Consider the following 16,448-nt stretch of genomic DNA (forward strand, 5'->3'; position numbering starts at 1 on the left):
ATGCTTGTGCCTGGGAGAGGGGTATATTAAGACAAAGTATTCTATTTGTAAATCCTTTAAAAAGAGAACGTGTGTGGCTTGAGACTTATGCCTCAAGCAGCACCTTTATAGAGCAACCAATGAGACGGTATAAGTGCTGGGATCCTCCTCAGATCGCCTGGCCCCTCAAAAGGTTTTGGTGCCGCCACAAGCCGCTGGTGCACAGCCAGACTCTGACTTTTCTCCAAGAAGTAGAGATCATTCTAATTCATCTCCTTCCCCAAGAGAGAGGTTTCAAAAGACTGACTGTCGTCACTCCAATTTTGCTGTCAAGTTGGTCTCAGTCCAGACTATTTAACTGATGTCTTCCATCTGAACTGGGGATTGGTACTGACGTATGCCATCTTTAAGTAGATGCTGCAGTGTATTCCACTTAGGCGTGTGCAAGCCCAGCTCATCAGAGCCAGATAATTTTGTCTAGTCGTACCTGTAGGAGGTGGTGCTCATGGCCATAACCCCTCCCCATGCTATCTGAGACAGTGTCAGCCTGACCCCTCTTGAGTTTGTTTTTACTGCCTGTGGCTGAGGTCAGAGCTCTGTGGTTCTTAACTTCACAACACCTCATCCTTTAGCTAGAGTTCTAGCTGTATATAGTTAGTTAGTACCCTTAGCATTAGTGTTAGTTAGTCAGTCTAGTTAAGTGTTTTCCCAGGGTTCAAATGTTGTCCGTCATATGGGTGAGTGATCCCAGACGACTCTCACACAAGCTACTTGCTCTGCGTAGGTAAGGCTCACTTCAAAGAGCGGTGTCCATGTGTATATCATTCACAAAACAGACTCTAGTGGCTAGAGCCCTTTGCCTGAAGCAGAACCTTCTTGAGCAAGCCATGAGACCTGTTTCAGCATTGAGGCTTGTGTTGGATTGGAGGTCGACCTCGATCAGTGGGACTGGCTTGCACTCTGGGACTGGTGCTTCTACAAAGAAGTGAAGAAGCTGCTCTCCATCAAGCTGTCCTGCCTATAAAGGTGCTGCTTGAGGCATAAGTCTCAAGCCACACACGTGCCAAGGAAAAAAAGTCTCATAAGACAAATTGAGACATCTCCAGGTTTCGTGGAGACTCTTTTCCTCATCCAGGAAGAAGAGTATGGCTATTGTTGGCACACAGGATGAAGCAGGTCCTTCTGACCACTCCCCAGTACTGTGTAGGGGTGCAAGAGTCCCATACATTCAACTCCGATTCTGGCCCCGTGTCATCCATTGAGTCTGGTGCCAAAGAGGACAATGCTAGCACCACTCTTTCCACACTGGCGGCATATCAGGCAGTGGTGGACCTCCTCTGCCTTTCTGTCCTGAGCTCTCCCTTGGTCCAGGACTTCACCAGGGCTATGGCACCCACAGCCTTGCTGTCTGGATGGGCTTCTGAAGCTTTGGGTACATTGGCACCACATCGCAGTGCTCCCTTGCCACAGACTAGAAGTGAGGCTGGTGCCAGCTTGGCACAAGAAACCGCCTCGGCACCAGGAAATTCCCCAGCACTGCTGCACTTCGCACTGCCGTTGTTACTGTGGCTGCACTCTCTTCCCTCCACCTTGGCACTGTCAGTTGCTGTGGTACCACCGCTGAGTTTGGTACCAACACCAGTGACAACTGAGGCATACTCTGGTTCATTGTGGTGAACTGCCATTGTAGGTACACAGTCCTTCCTTTCAGACTGTCTTCTTCCCCACCCCACCTCACCCCAGGGCTTTGCCGTCTATGTGACAGTATACCTCAGGAAGAAAGGAATCCGTGTCTTCCCATATCTGCACAACTAGCTACTAAGGTCAAAAAAGTCAGGTGCAGAGAAGACATTCTTAAACACGTACACATTACACTGCTCACTTGGCCATCTGTTTCTCATCCTATACAATATTGGTTATCAACACTGGTACCCCTCAGGAAATGGAGTTCATTGGGACCCTAATAGACTCAGACTCAGAGAGAGTGTTTTTCCTGATCTACTATTTTCACATGATTCACCTCCTTTGTCTCTGCAGTCTCAACATTCCACAAAAGTTCAGATGTGCCTGAGGGTCTTGGGCCAGATCTCTGCATGCATGCAGGTTCAATTTGCCAGTTTGCATCTTTGCCCTCTTCAAAAGTGGCTCAAGACACTTGACCATCCAATCTTCACCGCTTAGAAAGGTTGATCCTGGCCTCCTTGCACTAGTGGACAGTTCAGGGGAATGTATGTCAAGGCATTCCCTTCATCTGGCCCTTATCAACCAGAACTATTTTCACCGATGCCTCCCTGATGGGTTGGGGGAGCACATTTGGGTTTGCTGAAAGTTCAGGGTCTGTGGTCAGAGCAGGAAGACCCATTGCATAACAATGTGCTGGAGCTTCACACCATCTACAATGCCTACCACACTTTTCTAGACCTCATCAGGGGCTTAGTGGGTCACATACTTACCAGCAATACTACCATGATGTATTATGTGAACAGGCAAGGAGGAGCACAATCCAGGGTGGTCTGTCAAAAGACAATTATGCTATGGCAGTTCTACATCGACGAAATCATCATTTCTTTAGCCAATAATTTGCCTGGAGTCCAGAATCATCTCATGGACCATCTCAGCAATAATTTTTCTCTGAGTCATGAGTAGTCTCTGAAGTCAAGTGTTCTGCGAGTCATTTTCATGACTTGGACCATCTCAATGATTGACCTGTTCATTACAAGGGACAGTAGGAAATGCCATCTGTTCTGCAGGCTCCCTGACCGACACCTTCCACCTCAGCTGTCACTCAGCTTCCCTATACGCTTTTTCTCTGATCCCAGTCGTTCTGCAGGTTATCCTAAAGCTAAAAGCAGATTGGACCAACCACATCCTCATTGTATCAGCATGGCCAGTGCAGTGTTTGTTTACCAACCTTCTCGTGTTGTCAGGTCAGCATCCTATATCCCTTCCTTTTGATCCCAACCTGCTCACACAGAACCATGGTCACATTTTGCATCCTTCACTTAGTTCCCTTCATCTTACTGCATGCTACTCTGTGGTTGAATGAGGAGGGAGAGAAATGTTTGGTGGCTGTTCAACATGTCCTACTCAGTAGTAGAAAATTCTATACCAGAATGTCCTATTCAGCAAAATGTAAGCAGTTTTCTATGTGGACACCTGGCCCATGGATTTCAGCCAATGCTGGCTTGTATCCAGGGCATGCTAGAGTACTTGCTGCATCTTCAGTCGTCTGATCTTACCGTTAGTTTGTTGAAGGTGTATCTGGCAGCAGTCTCAGCTTTTCAACCACCCATTTGTGAAAGATTGGTATTTTTCCAATGCCATGGTAGCAGGATTCTTTAAAGAAATTCTTTGTTTCCATCTGCCCATACGGGAAATGGTTCCTTTCCAGGACTTAACGTGGTCTTAGCAGCTCTGATGGGACCTCTGTTAGAGCCTCGAGCATCTTGTCCCTTTCCTCTCATGTCAAAAAACTACATTCCTAGTGGCAATAACATCTGCAAGCAGAGTGCGAGTTGCAGGCTTTCATGGCAGAACCTCCTTATACATGATTCTCCAAAGACAAAGTGATGATGTGGCTGCTCCCAAAATTTTTGTCTAACGTGGTTTTTTCCCTAAGCTGCTTTCATCCCTGGAGGCACAGATGTTAAATGATGTCTAGCCTTCTACTTGGACAGAACTAAACTTCTCTGTGCTTCATTCCTGCTCCTAGCAGTTTCCCAGTCTCAGTGAGCTCTGCTCTCTTCTTGGAGCAACCACCCTAGGGCTGCTTTCTTGGCCCCTTAGTCCTGGGACCCACCACAGGCGGTAGCTGCACTCCAGTGTGGGTTTCCTTCCTCTGCAGCCTGTCTCAGTCCCTCTCAACCATCCATTAGCAGCCCTTATAGGCCCAAATGCAGCCCAACTCTCTTTAATTGGCTGGATTGGACTCACTACTCTGGTCCAGGGAAGCTGGGCTTAGTCTATCGAGAGGGACCAGCTACTCTGACAGGTAATAATAAAGTCAGACAGTTAGCTGAGATGTGTACTGTTTGCATAAATATTACAGCAAATTTCCACATTCATCACACAGGTGCATTGGGACACACATGCACCCTGTGACCAGTGTACTGTTACATCATCCTATTCACTTCTTTTACTTCTTCAAGGCTCATTGTTGTGCTTACTTTCCAAATTTTAGCCTAACTGGTGCATGTATCTTCCTCCAGCCCAGAGCTGTGCCCCAGTCCTCTGGCATAGGTCTCTCCATTTCAGGGTGACACAGACCACCCCACAGTACCCAAAACACACCATCTCCATCTCCTGTAGGAGTTTCATCTTCATTCTTTCCTATCCAGAGTGCCTTCCAGGTATGAGTGGCCCTCTTCACAGGGTTCCGTGGCTGGCCTTTTACATACTGCAGGACCAAGGGATGTATGTCGTTTCAGGATAAATTCTGCTTAGAGAACATTCTTTGGTTTTGGATGGCTGATTTGTTTGTGTCAGCGTGGTTTTTTGTGGCATTTGGGTAGATGAAGGTGTCTGGGTATACCCCATGGGGAAAAGAACAGTGGGATGCCATATGCAATCAGATGTTTAACATAGCCAAAGTCCTCATTCCCGCAGGCTTGAGGACTCGTTCATTGAGGGCTACTGCTGTCTATCTGGCCTATTTTAAGGCCTATCCTCTTGCTGAGATTTGTAGAGCAGTCATTTGGAGTTCAGTCCACATATTCACCATATACTAGCATCCCACTCTGATGCTGGATGTGTGAAGCTACAGTCTTTATTTAATTGAGAATTCCTCAGCCCACCTTTCATGAACTGTCCAGTCTACATGGATCTCCCAAGAGTGGGAATGCACAGAGGCCCTTGAGAAAGAAATGTTACCTAACAGTAACTGTGGTGGTTTGAGAGTTGTCACTTTACTTTGCCACTGCCCATCCACCTTCCACTCTACCTCAAAGTTCTCTACACAGCTTGGACTCTGCTGTCCAGGTGAAGGACCTGAGACTGTTGTAGGGTAGCACTCCCTTATATACGGTGTGATGAGCTGACTGTTCAGCACCATGGGGTTCAGGTGGGGAGGTGCTCATGTAGTCCCAACAATGCACCTTTCAAGATGGCTCTGCAAGCTCAAGGTGTGGGGGCACCATCCCCAGAGTGGGAATGCACAGAGGCAACTCTCAAACAACCATAGTTACTAGTAAGTAACTTTTCTTTCTTTGCATTTGGAGAAGTGAGGCATGAGTATTGACAATATAAGGACTGTTGACTGGTTTGGATGTGGATCCACTATGAATATGACTGGTCTAATATGAATCAGTGGTAGCTTTGTTCTCATTTCAGAGCAGGAATAGGATTTTTGTTTTGTTTTGTTTTAATGTTGTTTTGTTTCCTACTCTCCTTGGTTTCTTTTCAGTGCAAAGCGCTTGATTGTAGATGTAATTCGCTTCCAGCCGGGGGAGACACTAACTGAGATCCTGGAAACTCCAGCCACCCATGAGCAGGTATGGAAAAGTAGTTTGGCTCCACTCCTTAGGATACTGGATTATTTTAAATCTAGATATATGTGGCTGCAGGTACATATGAAAGCCTAAATTCTGGGATTGTAATATATGTGGCAGTTTAGGTGTGACATATTGATGTTTGTATGTATGTAAAAGGAAGGATCTATAAATGGAGATTCCCTGTGTCCTAAGAAGGAGGGAGAGGATGGAAAATGATAAAGTACAGGAAAGATCTGATGAGAAACAGTCAAATGAAAAAAAGTCGCATTCAATTACGTCATGCAATAGAGGACAGCCAAAAAATGACAAGTTTTTAAAAATGTTTACATACCAATGCTAGAAGTCTAACTGATAAGATGGGTAAACTAGAACGCCTAGTATTAAATGAGGATATTGTTCTAATAGGCATCACAGAAACCTGGTGGAATGAGGATAATCAATGGGACACAGTAATACCAGGGCACAAAATATATCGGAAGGACAGAACGGGTCATGCTGGTGAGGGAGTGGCACTATATGTGAAAGAAAGTGTAGAATCAAGTGGAAGTAAAAATCTTAAATGAACTAAATTGTACTATAGAATTTAGAAACAGAAATTAAAAGTTATAGTACCAAAAGTAAAATCCCTGCAAGCTGCGTGGAAACTTTTTAAAGACACCATAATAGAGGCTCAACTTAAATGTATACCCCAATTTAAAAAATATAGTAAGAGAACCAAAGAAGAGCCATTGTGGTTAAACAGCAAAGTAAAAGAAGCAGTGAGAGGCAAAAAGGCATCCTTTGAAAAGTGGAAGATAAATCCTAATGAGGAAAATAGAAAAGAGCATAAACTCTGGCAAACTAAGTATAAAAATATAATTAGAAAGACCAAAAAAGAATTTGAAGAACAGCTAGCCAAAGACTCCAAAAGTAATAGCAAAAGTTTTTTTAAATACATCAGAAGCAGAAAGCCTGCTAAACAACCAGTGAGGCCACTGGACGATTGAGATGCTAAAGGAGCACTCAGCGACGATAAGGCCATTCTGGAGAAACTAAATAAATTATTTGCATCAGTCTTCACTGTTGAGGATGTGAGGGAGACAGGGGCGGCTCTGTGTATTTTGCTGCCCCAAGCACGGCAGTCAGGTGGCTTTCGGTGGCATGCCTGCAGGAGGTCCACTGGTCCCACACCTTCGGCATACTTGCCGCTGAAGCCGCGTGGCCGGTGGACCTCCCACAGGCATGCTGCCAAAGGCAGCCTCACTGCCACCTTCATGGCGAGCGGCATGCTGCCCCCCGCGGCTTGCCGCCCCTGGAGGGAGATTCCCAAACCTGAGCCATTCTTTCTGGGTGACAGATCTGAGGAACTGTCCCAAATTGAAGTGTCATTAGAGGAGGTTTTGGAACAAATTGATAAACTAAACAGTAATAAGTCTCCAGGACCTGGTGGTATTCACCCAACAGTTCTGAAGGAACTCAAATGTGAAATTGCAGGACTACTAACTATCATCTGTAACCTATCATTTAAATCAGTTTCTGTAAGAAATAACTGGAGGATAGCTAATGTGATGCCACTTTTTTAAAAGGGCTCCAGAGGTGACCCTGGCAACTACAGGCCAGTAAGCCTCACTTCAGTACTAGGCAAATAGTTTCAACCAATCATAAAGAACAAAATTGTCAGACACATAGATGAAAATAATTTGTTGGGAAATAGTCAACATGGTTTTTGTAAAGGGAAATCATGCCTCACCAATCTACTAGAATTATTTGAGGGGGTCAACAACATGCGGACAAAGGAGATCCAGTGGATATAGCTTATTTAGATTTTCATAAAGCCTCTGACAAGGTCTCTCACCGAAGGCTCTTAAGCAAAATAAGCAGTCATGGGATAAGAGGGAAGGTTCTCTCATGGATTGGTAACTGGTTAAAAGATAGGAAACAAAGGGTAAGTTTTCAGAATGGAGAGAGGTAAATAGTGGTGTCCCCCAGGGATCTGTACTGGGCCCAGTCCTATTTACCCCTTTTTCCAGATTGTTTATGAATATATTAAACAATGAGGTGGCAAAATTTGCAGATGATGCAAAACTACTCAAGATAGTTAAGTCCCAGGCAGACTGCGAAGAGCTACAAAACGATCTCACAAAACTGGGCAACAAAATGGCAGATGAAATTTAATGTTGATAAATGCAAAGTGATGCACATTGGAAAACATAATCCTAACTGTACATATACAATGATGGGATCTAAATTAGCTGTTACCACTCAAGAAAGAGATCTTGGAGTCATTGTGGATGGTTCTCTGAAATCATCCACTCAGTGTGCAGCAGCAGTCAAAAAAGCAAACAGAATGTTGGGAATCAAGAAAGGGATAGATAAGAAGACAGAAAATATCATATTGCCTCCATATAAATCCATGGTATACCCACACCTTGAATACTGAGTGCATATGTGGTCACCCCATCTCAAAAAAGATATATTGGAATTGGAAAAAGGTTTAGAAAAGGGCAACAAAAATGATTAGGGGTAAAGAACGGCTTCTGTATGAGGAGAGGTTAATAAGACTGGGACTTCTCAGCTTGGAAAAGAGGCAACTAAGAGGGGATATTATAAAGGTCTATAAAATCATGAGTGGTATAGAGAAAGTAAATAAGGAAGTGTTATTTACTCCTTCTCATTATACAAGAACAGTGGGCCACCAAATGAAATTAATAGGTAGCAGATTTAAAACAAACACAAGAAAGTATTTCATGCAATGCACTGTCAACCTGTGGAACTTCTTGCCAGAGGATGTTGTGAAGGCCAGTGCTGTAGCGGGGTTCAAAAAAAAGCTAGATAGATTCATGGAAGATAGGTCCATCAATGGCTATTAGCCAGGATGGGCAGGGATGGTGTTCCCAGCCTCTGTTTGCCAGAAGCTGGGATTGGGTGACAGGGCATGGATTACTTGATGATAACCTGTCTGTTCATTCCCTTTGAGGCACCTGGCCACTGTCAGAGGACAGGATACTGGGCTTGATGGACCTTTGGTCTGACCCAGTATGGCCATTCTTATGGATATATGGTATATTTGATTTTTACTCATGTGATGATTGGATTGTTGGAAGCCATATATATAGGGGGATGATGTAAAAAGCAGATTTCAGATAGGCCAGTGCTGGTACTAGGGTATGAATGAGTACTGGGCATTGTGTAGTTCAACAACTAATTACTGTATTCAGTGCAGGAATCACTGAGTGAAATGTTGTGGCTTTAGTTATGTTGGAGGTTAGACTAGTTGGTGACGATTTTCCCTTATAGCTAAGGATACGATTCTGTCACAGAGGTCACAGATTCCATGACTTTCCAGGACCTTTGTGACAACTTCTGGGACAGGGCTAGAGCAGCTTTTCCGCCCGAGGGCTGCTACAACAGCTGACTGGCAACCAGTCCCAAGGCCACAGAGCAGCAGTCACTGGGGGACAGGGCCGCCAGAACAGCTGGTCAGCAGCCAGCCTCAGGGCCACGGAGCAGCTGACCGATGGGTAGTCTGCCCTAGGGCTGCCAGAACAGCTGCTGCCAGAACAGTGGCAGGGATTGGATCAGTCCCCCTGGGAAAGGAGCAGCAGTGGTCAGCGCTGTCCCTGGATCAGGTGCAAGCCCTGGCAATGCTCTCTTTGTCCCCTCCCAGGGTATTTTTAGTAAAAATCGGGAACAGATTATGGGCTTCCATGAGTTTTTGTTTATTGCCTGCAACCTGTCCCTGACTTTTACTAAAAATACCCCTGACAGCATCTTAACCTTACGTATAGCCTTAAAATCTGTGCACCTAACTTGTAATTCTCTTCTCTCCTAGGAAGCAGAGCATCAGAGAGCTATGCAGAGACGGGCCATTCGTGATGCCAAAACCCCTGACAAGATGAAAAAATCTAAATCTGTAAAGGAGGACAGCAACTTGAATCTTCAAGAAAAGAAGGAGAAAATCAAGACAGGCTTGAAGAAGTTGTCAGAACTGGGAACTGTGAACCCAAAGAATAGATACCAGGAGCTAATCAATGATATTGCCAAGGTATTCTGACAGGAGCTCACTGGTGGTTTGTTAGGTGTTTCAAATTATGGCCTCGTCATTTGTTACTCTTATTGAAGTTGCAATAGTGCAGATGGCAGGAATTTTCTAAGGTATTTAAAGTAATAGTGACAGCTGCCTCTCAGAGAGATGAGTAACACATGCTCTGCTAATCTCCAGCCTTTCATATACATGCGGGAATTCACTTTTCTCATAAACACTTTGTTGATGATGGGACCTCATTGACTGTGAGGAAGAGTTTTTATTTTCTTGGGGAAAAATTCCTGAGACTCAGTCAGTAAGTGTAACATTAATTTTCCTCTTTTTAACTTGAAACCCTAATGCATGGACTTGCCCTCTTTGTTCCCTCCTTTTTAAATTTAAATTCACTTATTCTGAAATTATTTCTTTTTAAATTGATATATTCTAAAATTTCTTTTCAAAGATTACTCTTGTAAAGAAACCTTATTTTACATGTAAGTACAAAATAAAAATTCATAATACTTTTAGAAAAACCATCTTCAGTAAACAATCCTCAGTAGAGGAGAAAGGGAGAAATAAAAAAAATCATAGCTGCTGTCACATTTCGTCTATTCTCACGGTGGTGACCGTTATCTGACATCAAATATTTACCAAAATTAATGTATCAGAGTGATATATACATAAATAAAATAAATTGTCTCCTTTAGAGATCAGGTAAGAATAAACCCTTGAATGATGCCTAATTATCCAAAATCATAATGGAAGCTAATCTGGAAACTAGACATTTTCATTTGTTCATAATAATCAAAATAACATTTCTTTCTAAAAATAAGAGATTAGCATGGGAAGAAATGAAAAATTGTGCAGGACATTTGATTTCTGTCTATAAGGATATATTTGGTTAGAAAGTCTGTGAAAGGGCTAATTACTGTCGGTATTAAACTTGGAAATGTGTGTTCCAAATGGACTCTCGTAATATTGTACAGTGGCTTGATAAAGGGAGCACCCAGCAATGACTCAATGGTAAAGCTTCACACATCTACCATCCTTATCTAGGACATCCGGAACCAGCGCAGATACCGTCAGAGGAGAAAAGCAGAGCTAGTGAAGCTGCAGCAGACTTACAGTGCGCTGAACTCCAAAGCCACTTTTTATGAGGAACAAGTGGATTATTATAAAAGCTATATCAAAACCTGCTTGGATAACTTGGCCAGCAAGGGCAAGTGAGTACCTCAGAGCAGCGCTGGGTTTTTGGGAAAGGAATGCATAGACTACAGCTGAGAAGAGTCATGCCACCACCTCAAAGCTTCTCGATTGGACTCCCTGGGAGAGTCATCTTCTGAGTGAGGGTCTTAGGCATGAAACAAAATAAGTGTAAGCCCTGGAGAGAGAACTGAGTGACGGTAGGAAGGTCTGGGATGGAGGAGAGTAGCTGAGTCATGTAAGAGGGCAAAACGTATAGAAGGGAGGGAGGGAAATGTCTAGCTGACAGCAGGTGGACTTAAGAGTTGGAGGAATATGGTTGGGTCTAAAAAGGAGGACTTGGAAGAATGTAACTTTTGTGATGCATGTAAAGTGCAGGAACACATGATAAAGTGAGTTGTTCTCTCTACTTCAAACATTTATACCAGATTCATAGATTCCAAGGCCAGAAGGAACCATTATGACCATCTAATTTGACCTTCTGTATAGCCCAGGCTATAGAACATCCCCAAAATAAATCTTAGAGCAAATCTTTAAAAAAAAAAAAAAAAAAAAATACAAACAATCTTGTTTTAAAAGTTGTCAGTGATGGAGAATCCACCACCTGGAAATTTCAATGGTTAATTACTCTCACTATTTAAAGTTTACAACTTATTTCCATTCTGAATTTGTCTAGCTTCAACTTGCAGCCTTATGGAACTTGGTCTTTCTGTTACCTTATGCTCCCCCTATCTTTTTGTTGTGTCCTTGTGTTGTGTCTCATCTTATATGTAGGTTGTAAGTGGTCAGGGCAATAACCGTGATTTTATTATGCTTGTACAGTGCCCAGCACACTGGGCAGAAGCCTCTAAGCATCAGTTCACTGCCACTTACTCCTGTCAGGTCTCTGAGGTGAACTGGCAGTATCTTGTGGTCTAGCCTCTGATAGCTGATATAATTCGTAGAATCATATAATACCAGGGTTGGAAGGGACCTCAGGAGGTCATCCAGTCCAGCCCCCTGCTCAAATCAGGACCAATCCCCAACTAGATCATTCCAGCCAGGGCTTTGTCAAGCCTGACCTTAAAAACCTCTAAGGAAGGAGATTCCACCACCTCCCTAGATAACCCATTCCAGTGCTTCACCACCCTCCTAGTGAAAATTTTTTTCCTAATATCCAACCTAAACCTCCCCCACTGCAACTTGAGACCATTACTCCTTGTTCTATTATCTGGTACCACTGAGAACAGTCTAGATCAGTGTTTCCCAAACTTGGGATGCTCTTTGTGTAGGGAAAGCCCCTGATAGGCTGGGCCAGTTTATTTACCTGCCATGTCCACAGGTCCAGCCAATTGTGGCTCCCACTGGCCGTGGTTTTTTGCTCCAGGCCAATGGGAGCTGCTGGAAGCGGCAGCCAGTACCTCCCTTGGCCCACGCTGCTACCAGCAGTTTCCATTGGCCTGGAGCAGCGAACCACGGCCAGTGGGAGCTGTGATCAGCCAGACCTGTGGATGCAGCAGGTAAACAAACCGGCCCGGCCCGCCAGGGACTTTCCATACACAAGCGGCATCCCAAGTTTGGGAAACACTGGTCTAGATCCATCCTCTTTAGAACCCCCTTTCAGGTAGTTGAAAGCAGCTATCAAATCCCCCCTCATTCTTCTCTTCTGCAGGCTAAATTCATAATTTTGGGTTCCTTCTGAATGCTTTACTGCTTCTGGGTCCCCAGAGAGCAAGGAACAGGAATAGTTCTTTCCAGATTTTTAACAATGAGGTTGATTAATCATTGGAACAGCTTACCAAAGAATGTTGTAAATTCACTGTCCCTTGAAATCTTTTAAATCAAAATTGGATATCTTTCTGAAAGATATGCTGTTTTTCAACCGTAAAGTATTGGGGTTGCTACAGGAATTACTAGGTGAGGTTCTGCAGCCTCTGTTGTGCAAGAGGTCAGAGTAGATTGTAATGGGTGCAGTATATATACATGTGCACGTGCCCACACATCTATAAATAGACTATAAACTTATGGTCTCTGGCTTAAATAACTTAAAATGTGTGAATATTCTGTATTTATAACAACTATTCGTTAGACAATACCAGTTTATTACTCATTTCCTGCCATCTACCCAGATCAGATCAGATTCTGTCATTGCTCACTCATATTGCCTCATTCGGCTAACTTCTTTATTTGTTTTTCTCAGAGTCTCTAAGAAGCCACGGGAGATGAAAGGCAAAAAGAGTAAAAAGATTTCTCTGAAATATACGGCAGCTCGACTCCATGAGAAGGGAGTCCTGTTGGAGATTGAAGACCTGCAAGTAAACCAGTGAGTATCCTTTTAACCTTTAAGGCTAAGGTCCAAAGATCTTTACCTTAGCTGGGAATAAGGAAACAAGTGTTACTAACTCCGTCATCTTCTGCTTGTAAACGCCTTTTCCAGGGTTTCAGTGTAGAGCAGTGCTTGCAGCCCAGTCAGCACACAGCTGCAGCCCATGTGACATCCTCAGAGTCATGTTATGGATGTAGTTCCCATAACACATAGAGAGCTGCATATGAGGCTCACAATGGTAAATAGGTTGAGAATCACTGGTGTAGAGGAACAAAATTCCATCTCTCAGCCAGTGAGTTCCATCAGTGGGTTCCATCAGTCACCAAAACTGTTCTGTAGAGACTAGTCTGAAATAATGACAAACTGATGTCTGGTTGAGCTCCTGAAGCTGTGTAGTGTTTGTAAATTCATAGATTTTTAAGGCCAAAAGACCAATATGAGCATATAGTCTGTCCTCCTGCATAGCACAGATCAAAGAGTCAGCAATTTTTGCATCAAGCCCATCACTTTTGGTTGAGCTAGAGCATGTCTTTTAGAAAGACATCCTTTAAAGACTTCCAAGTGATAGAGAATCCATCTCATCCCCAGCTAAGGTTTTCCAATGATTAAATTACTGCACTGTTAAAAACTATCACTTTATTTCTAGTCTGAATTTGTCTATCTTTACTTTCCAACCATTGGGTCTCATTATGCCTTTTTCTGATAAGTTAAAGAACTGTCCACTGTCAAACTTCTTAAAACCCCATATGTGCAATTTTATACTATCCACACTGCATGTGCTAGTATATGCCAGAGCATCCTATTCATCAGTACAGCGCAATTCTTACTACCTTCACATGGAACAAATATGGGATCCAGCAGATACATAGAACATAATATATTATTACATTTGAAAAGTTTCTAAGGTTTCTGTGCTATGTGTGATCTATCCAAAGGTGCATAGTGTGTGGGGATACAGAGTCAGAGTAAATGTTTTCTAGAACTCTGTAAATGAGTGCCGCCGGGGCTCGACCCTCCCCAGGTGAGGAGGGGAGCCATGCCGGCTCACTACACACCGGAGGGTCCAGGGAAATAGTCCGGCGGTCCTAGTGGCAATTGCCTGCTCCGCGGGACAAGGGGGCTCAGGCCCTGGGGCAGGGCTGAGCAGCAATAGCAGTTAAAGGCCCTGGCCCTCAGTCAGGGCAGGGCAACAAACACTGTGTCAGTAGGCTCAGGCCCTTGGGAAGGGCTGAGCAGTAATGATAGGCTTTGGCCTCCTCAGGCCAGGAAGAGGGGGAGTCTTCCACCCAGGAGTTGAGTGGCAGGGGGGACGAAGGCCTTCCTACTCCACTGCCTCCCAGCCCGGGGCCCTAGCAGCGGCTGAAGATCCGCTGGAGTCCGTGGGGATCCTGGCCGCAACACACTGACATACGCTCTGGTAATGCTGCAGCCAGACTGGGGTCGGCTGCCCCTGGGCCACTTCCGTACTGTCCTTCGGGGCCTACCTGGGTCCTGACGTCGGCCTCGGCAGGGTCCAGGAGCATGGGCTCGTCGCTGCCGGGGCTGGGTGGCAGGTCCGGCAACTCCTCCAGATAGTCGGCCCTGGGTAGCTCCGGCGGCTCTTCCGGGTAGCGGGGGCGGGGAAGCTCCGGCGGCTCTTCCAGGTAGCGGGGGTGGGGAGGCTCCGGCGGCTCTTCTGGGTAGCGGGGGCGGGGGAGCTCAGGCCAGCCTGGGCAGCTGCCCTGGGTCGCAGGGGGTTCCCAGTCTCGAGCTCCCTGAGGGACATCTGCTCGCTCCAGCTGCTGGGGCCTGACTGAGCTCTGAGGGGCGGCTTTTATAGTTCCGGGTTGCTGCCTGACCCTTTGAGGGGCGGGCTCAGAGCTCCGTAGCTCTGCCCACTCTGGCCTCCGGCTGGGGTCTTCCTCCTCTGGCCTGGAGGGGAGCCACACGAGATCACTACAAACTCGCATTCCAAATGTCCCAGCTTTCACATACTTTGGTTTCTTTTAAAACTGCAACATTCTAATATGGGATTTTAGTGGATATTTCCAATCTTAAACATAAAGATTGTTTTTTTCTGGGAAATGAAAACAAAATTGGACAATACACCAGAAAATATGCTGAAGGGAACCAACCCTTCACTGACTGGTGTTGGGGAAAGAACAGATTAGATAACTGAATCTGGTGTTTCCATTTCTCAGTTCTATGAAAAACAGCAACCAAGATTGTCTGATAAGATCTTTTTTTTGGAAATTCCCTCTCCTGGTCCTCCACCTCTCCCCTTAGCCCCCAGAGCCATCTGTCTGCGTCTACCACAATCAGAATACAAAACCTTACTCATCAAAGTTGGATTAGGGTCAAACAGGGCCTATGCTCCCCAAAATTTCATGGCCTCCGAGGAAAACACCACCTCTTTAGCCACCTAAATACACTCTTGGCTTACTCACAGAGCTCATCCCTGAGCCCTTAATAGCTCTCAAAATGTAACTGTAAATGGGGAATCATCTTTAAGTGGGTGTGTTTCTAGTGGCATGTGAGAGATCATTTTATGGCCCTATGCTATTTAACATTTTTATCAGTGACCTGGAAGAAAACAAAATCATCACTGATATAGTTTGCAGATGACACAAATATTGAGATCGTAGTGAACAATGAAGAGGACAGGTCACTGATTCATAGTGATCAGGATCACTTGGTAAACTGGACATTAACAAACAGTATGTGTCTTAATCCAGCTGAATGTTAAGTTAAGAAAAAAAATGTAGGCCATACTTACAGAATGGGGGGGCAAGATCCTGGGAATCAGTGACTCTGGAAAAAACTTGGGGTCATGATGAATAATCAGCTGAGCATGAGCTCCCAGTGCAACACAGTGGACCAAAGAGCAACGCAACCCTTTGATGCATAAACAGGAGAAATCTCAAGTAGGAGTAAAGAGGTTATGTTACCTCTGTATTTAGCACTGGTGCAACCACTGCTGGAATACTGCATCTAGTTCCAGAATCCACAGTTCAAGAAAGAGATTGGTAAATTGGAGAAGGTCCAGAGAAGAGCTATGAGAATAGTTAAAGAATTGGAAAATATGCCTTATATAGTGGCAGATTCAAGAAGATCCATCTATTTAGCTTAACAAAGGGAAGGTTAAAAGGTTACAGCTCAGCTTGTAAGTACCTACATTGGGAATAAATATTTGACAGTAGGCTCTTTAGTCCAGCAGTTTAGACAGTATGACAAGATCCAAGGGTGTAAGCTGAAGCTAGCCAAATTCAGACTAGAAATAAAGTGTAAATTTTTCGTACTGAGGGTAGTTAACCATTGAAATTATTTACCAAAGCTTGTGGTGGATTCTCCATCGTTGACAATTTTTAAATCCAGATTGGATGTTTTTCCAAAAGATCTAGTTTAGTTCAAAAAGGAATTATTTCAGGGACGTTATATGGCCTGTGCTATGCAGGAGGTCAAACCAGATGATCCCAAAGGCCCCTTCTGA

General features: G+C 44.5%; 1 protein-coding gene across 2 annotated transcripts in view; it reads left to right on the forward strand.

Moving 5' to 3' along the window:
- The window catches only part of IQGAP1 (IQ motif containing GTPase activating protein 1), a 178,745-nt gene that overhangs the window by 144,806 nt on the left and 17,491 nt on the right, over positions 1 to 16,448 (forward strand). For both annotated transcript variants that reach the window (XM_050967187.1, XM_050967188.1), the window contains exons 33-36: positions 5,381 to 5,468; positions 9,280 to 9,492; positions 10,528 to 10,694; positions 12,854 to 12,976. In XM_050967187.1, the coding sequence (XP_050823144.1) occupies positions 5,381 to 5,468; positions 9,280 to 9,492; positions 10,528 to 10,694; positions 12,854 to 12,976 (591 nt within the window). The remainder of the gene's footprint in view (positions 1 to 5,380; positions 5,469 to 9,279; positions 9,493 to 10,527; positions 10,695 to 12,853; positions 12,977 to 16,448) is intronic.

The sequence above is a fragment of the Gopherus flavomarginatus genome, chromosome 9, assembly GCF_025201925.1.
Source record: "Gopherus flavomarginatus isolate rGopFla2 chromosome 9, rGopFla2.mat.asm, whole genome shotgun sequence".
NCBI lineage: Eukaryota > Metazoa > Chordata > Testudines > Testudinidae > Gopherus > Gopherus flavomarginatus.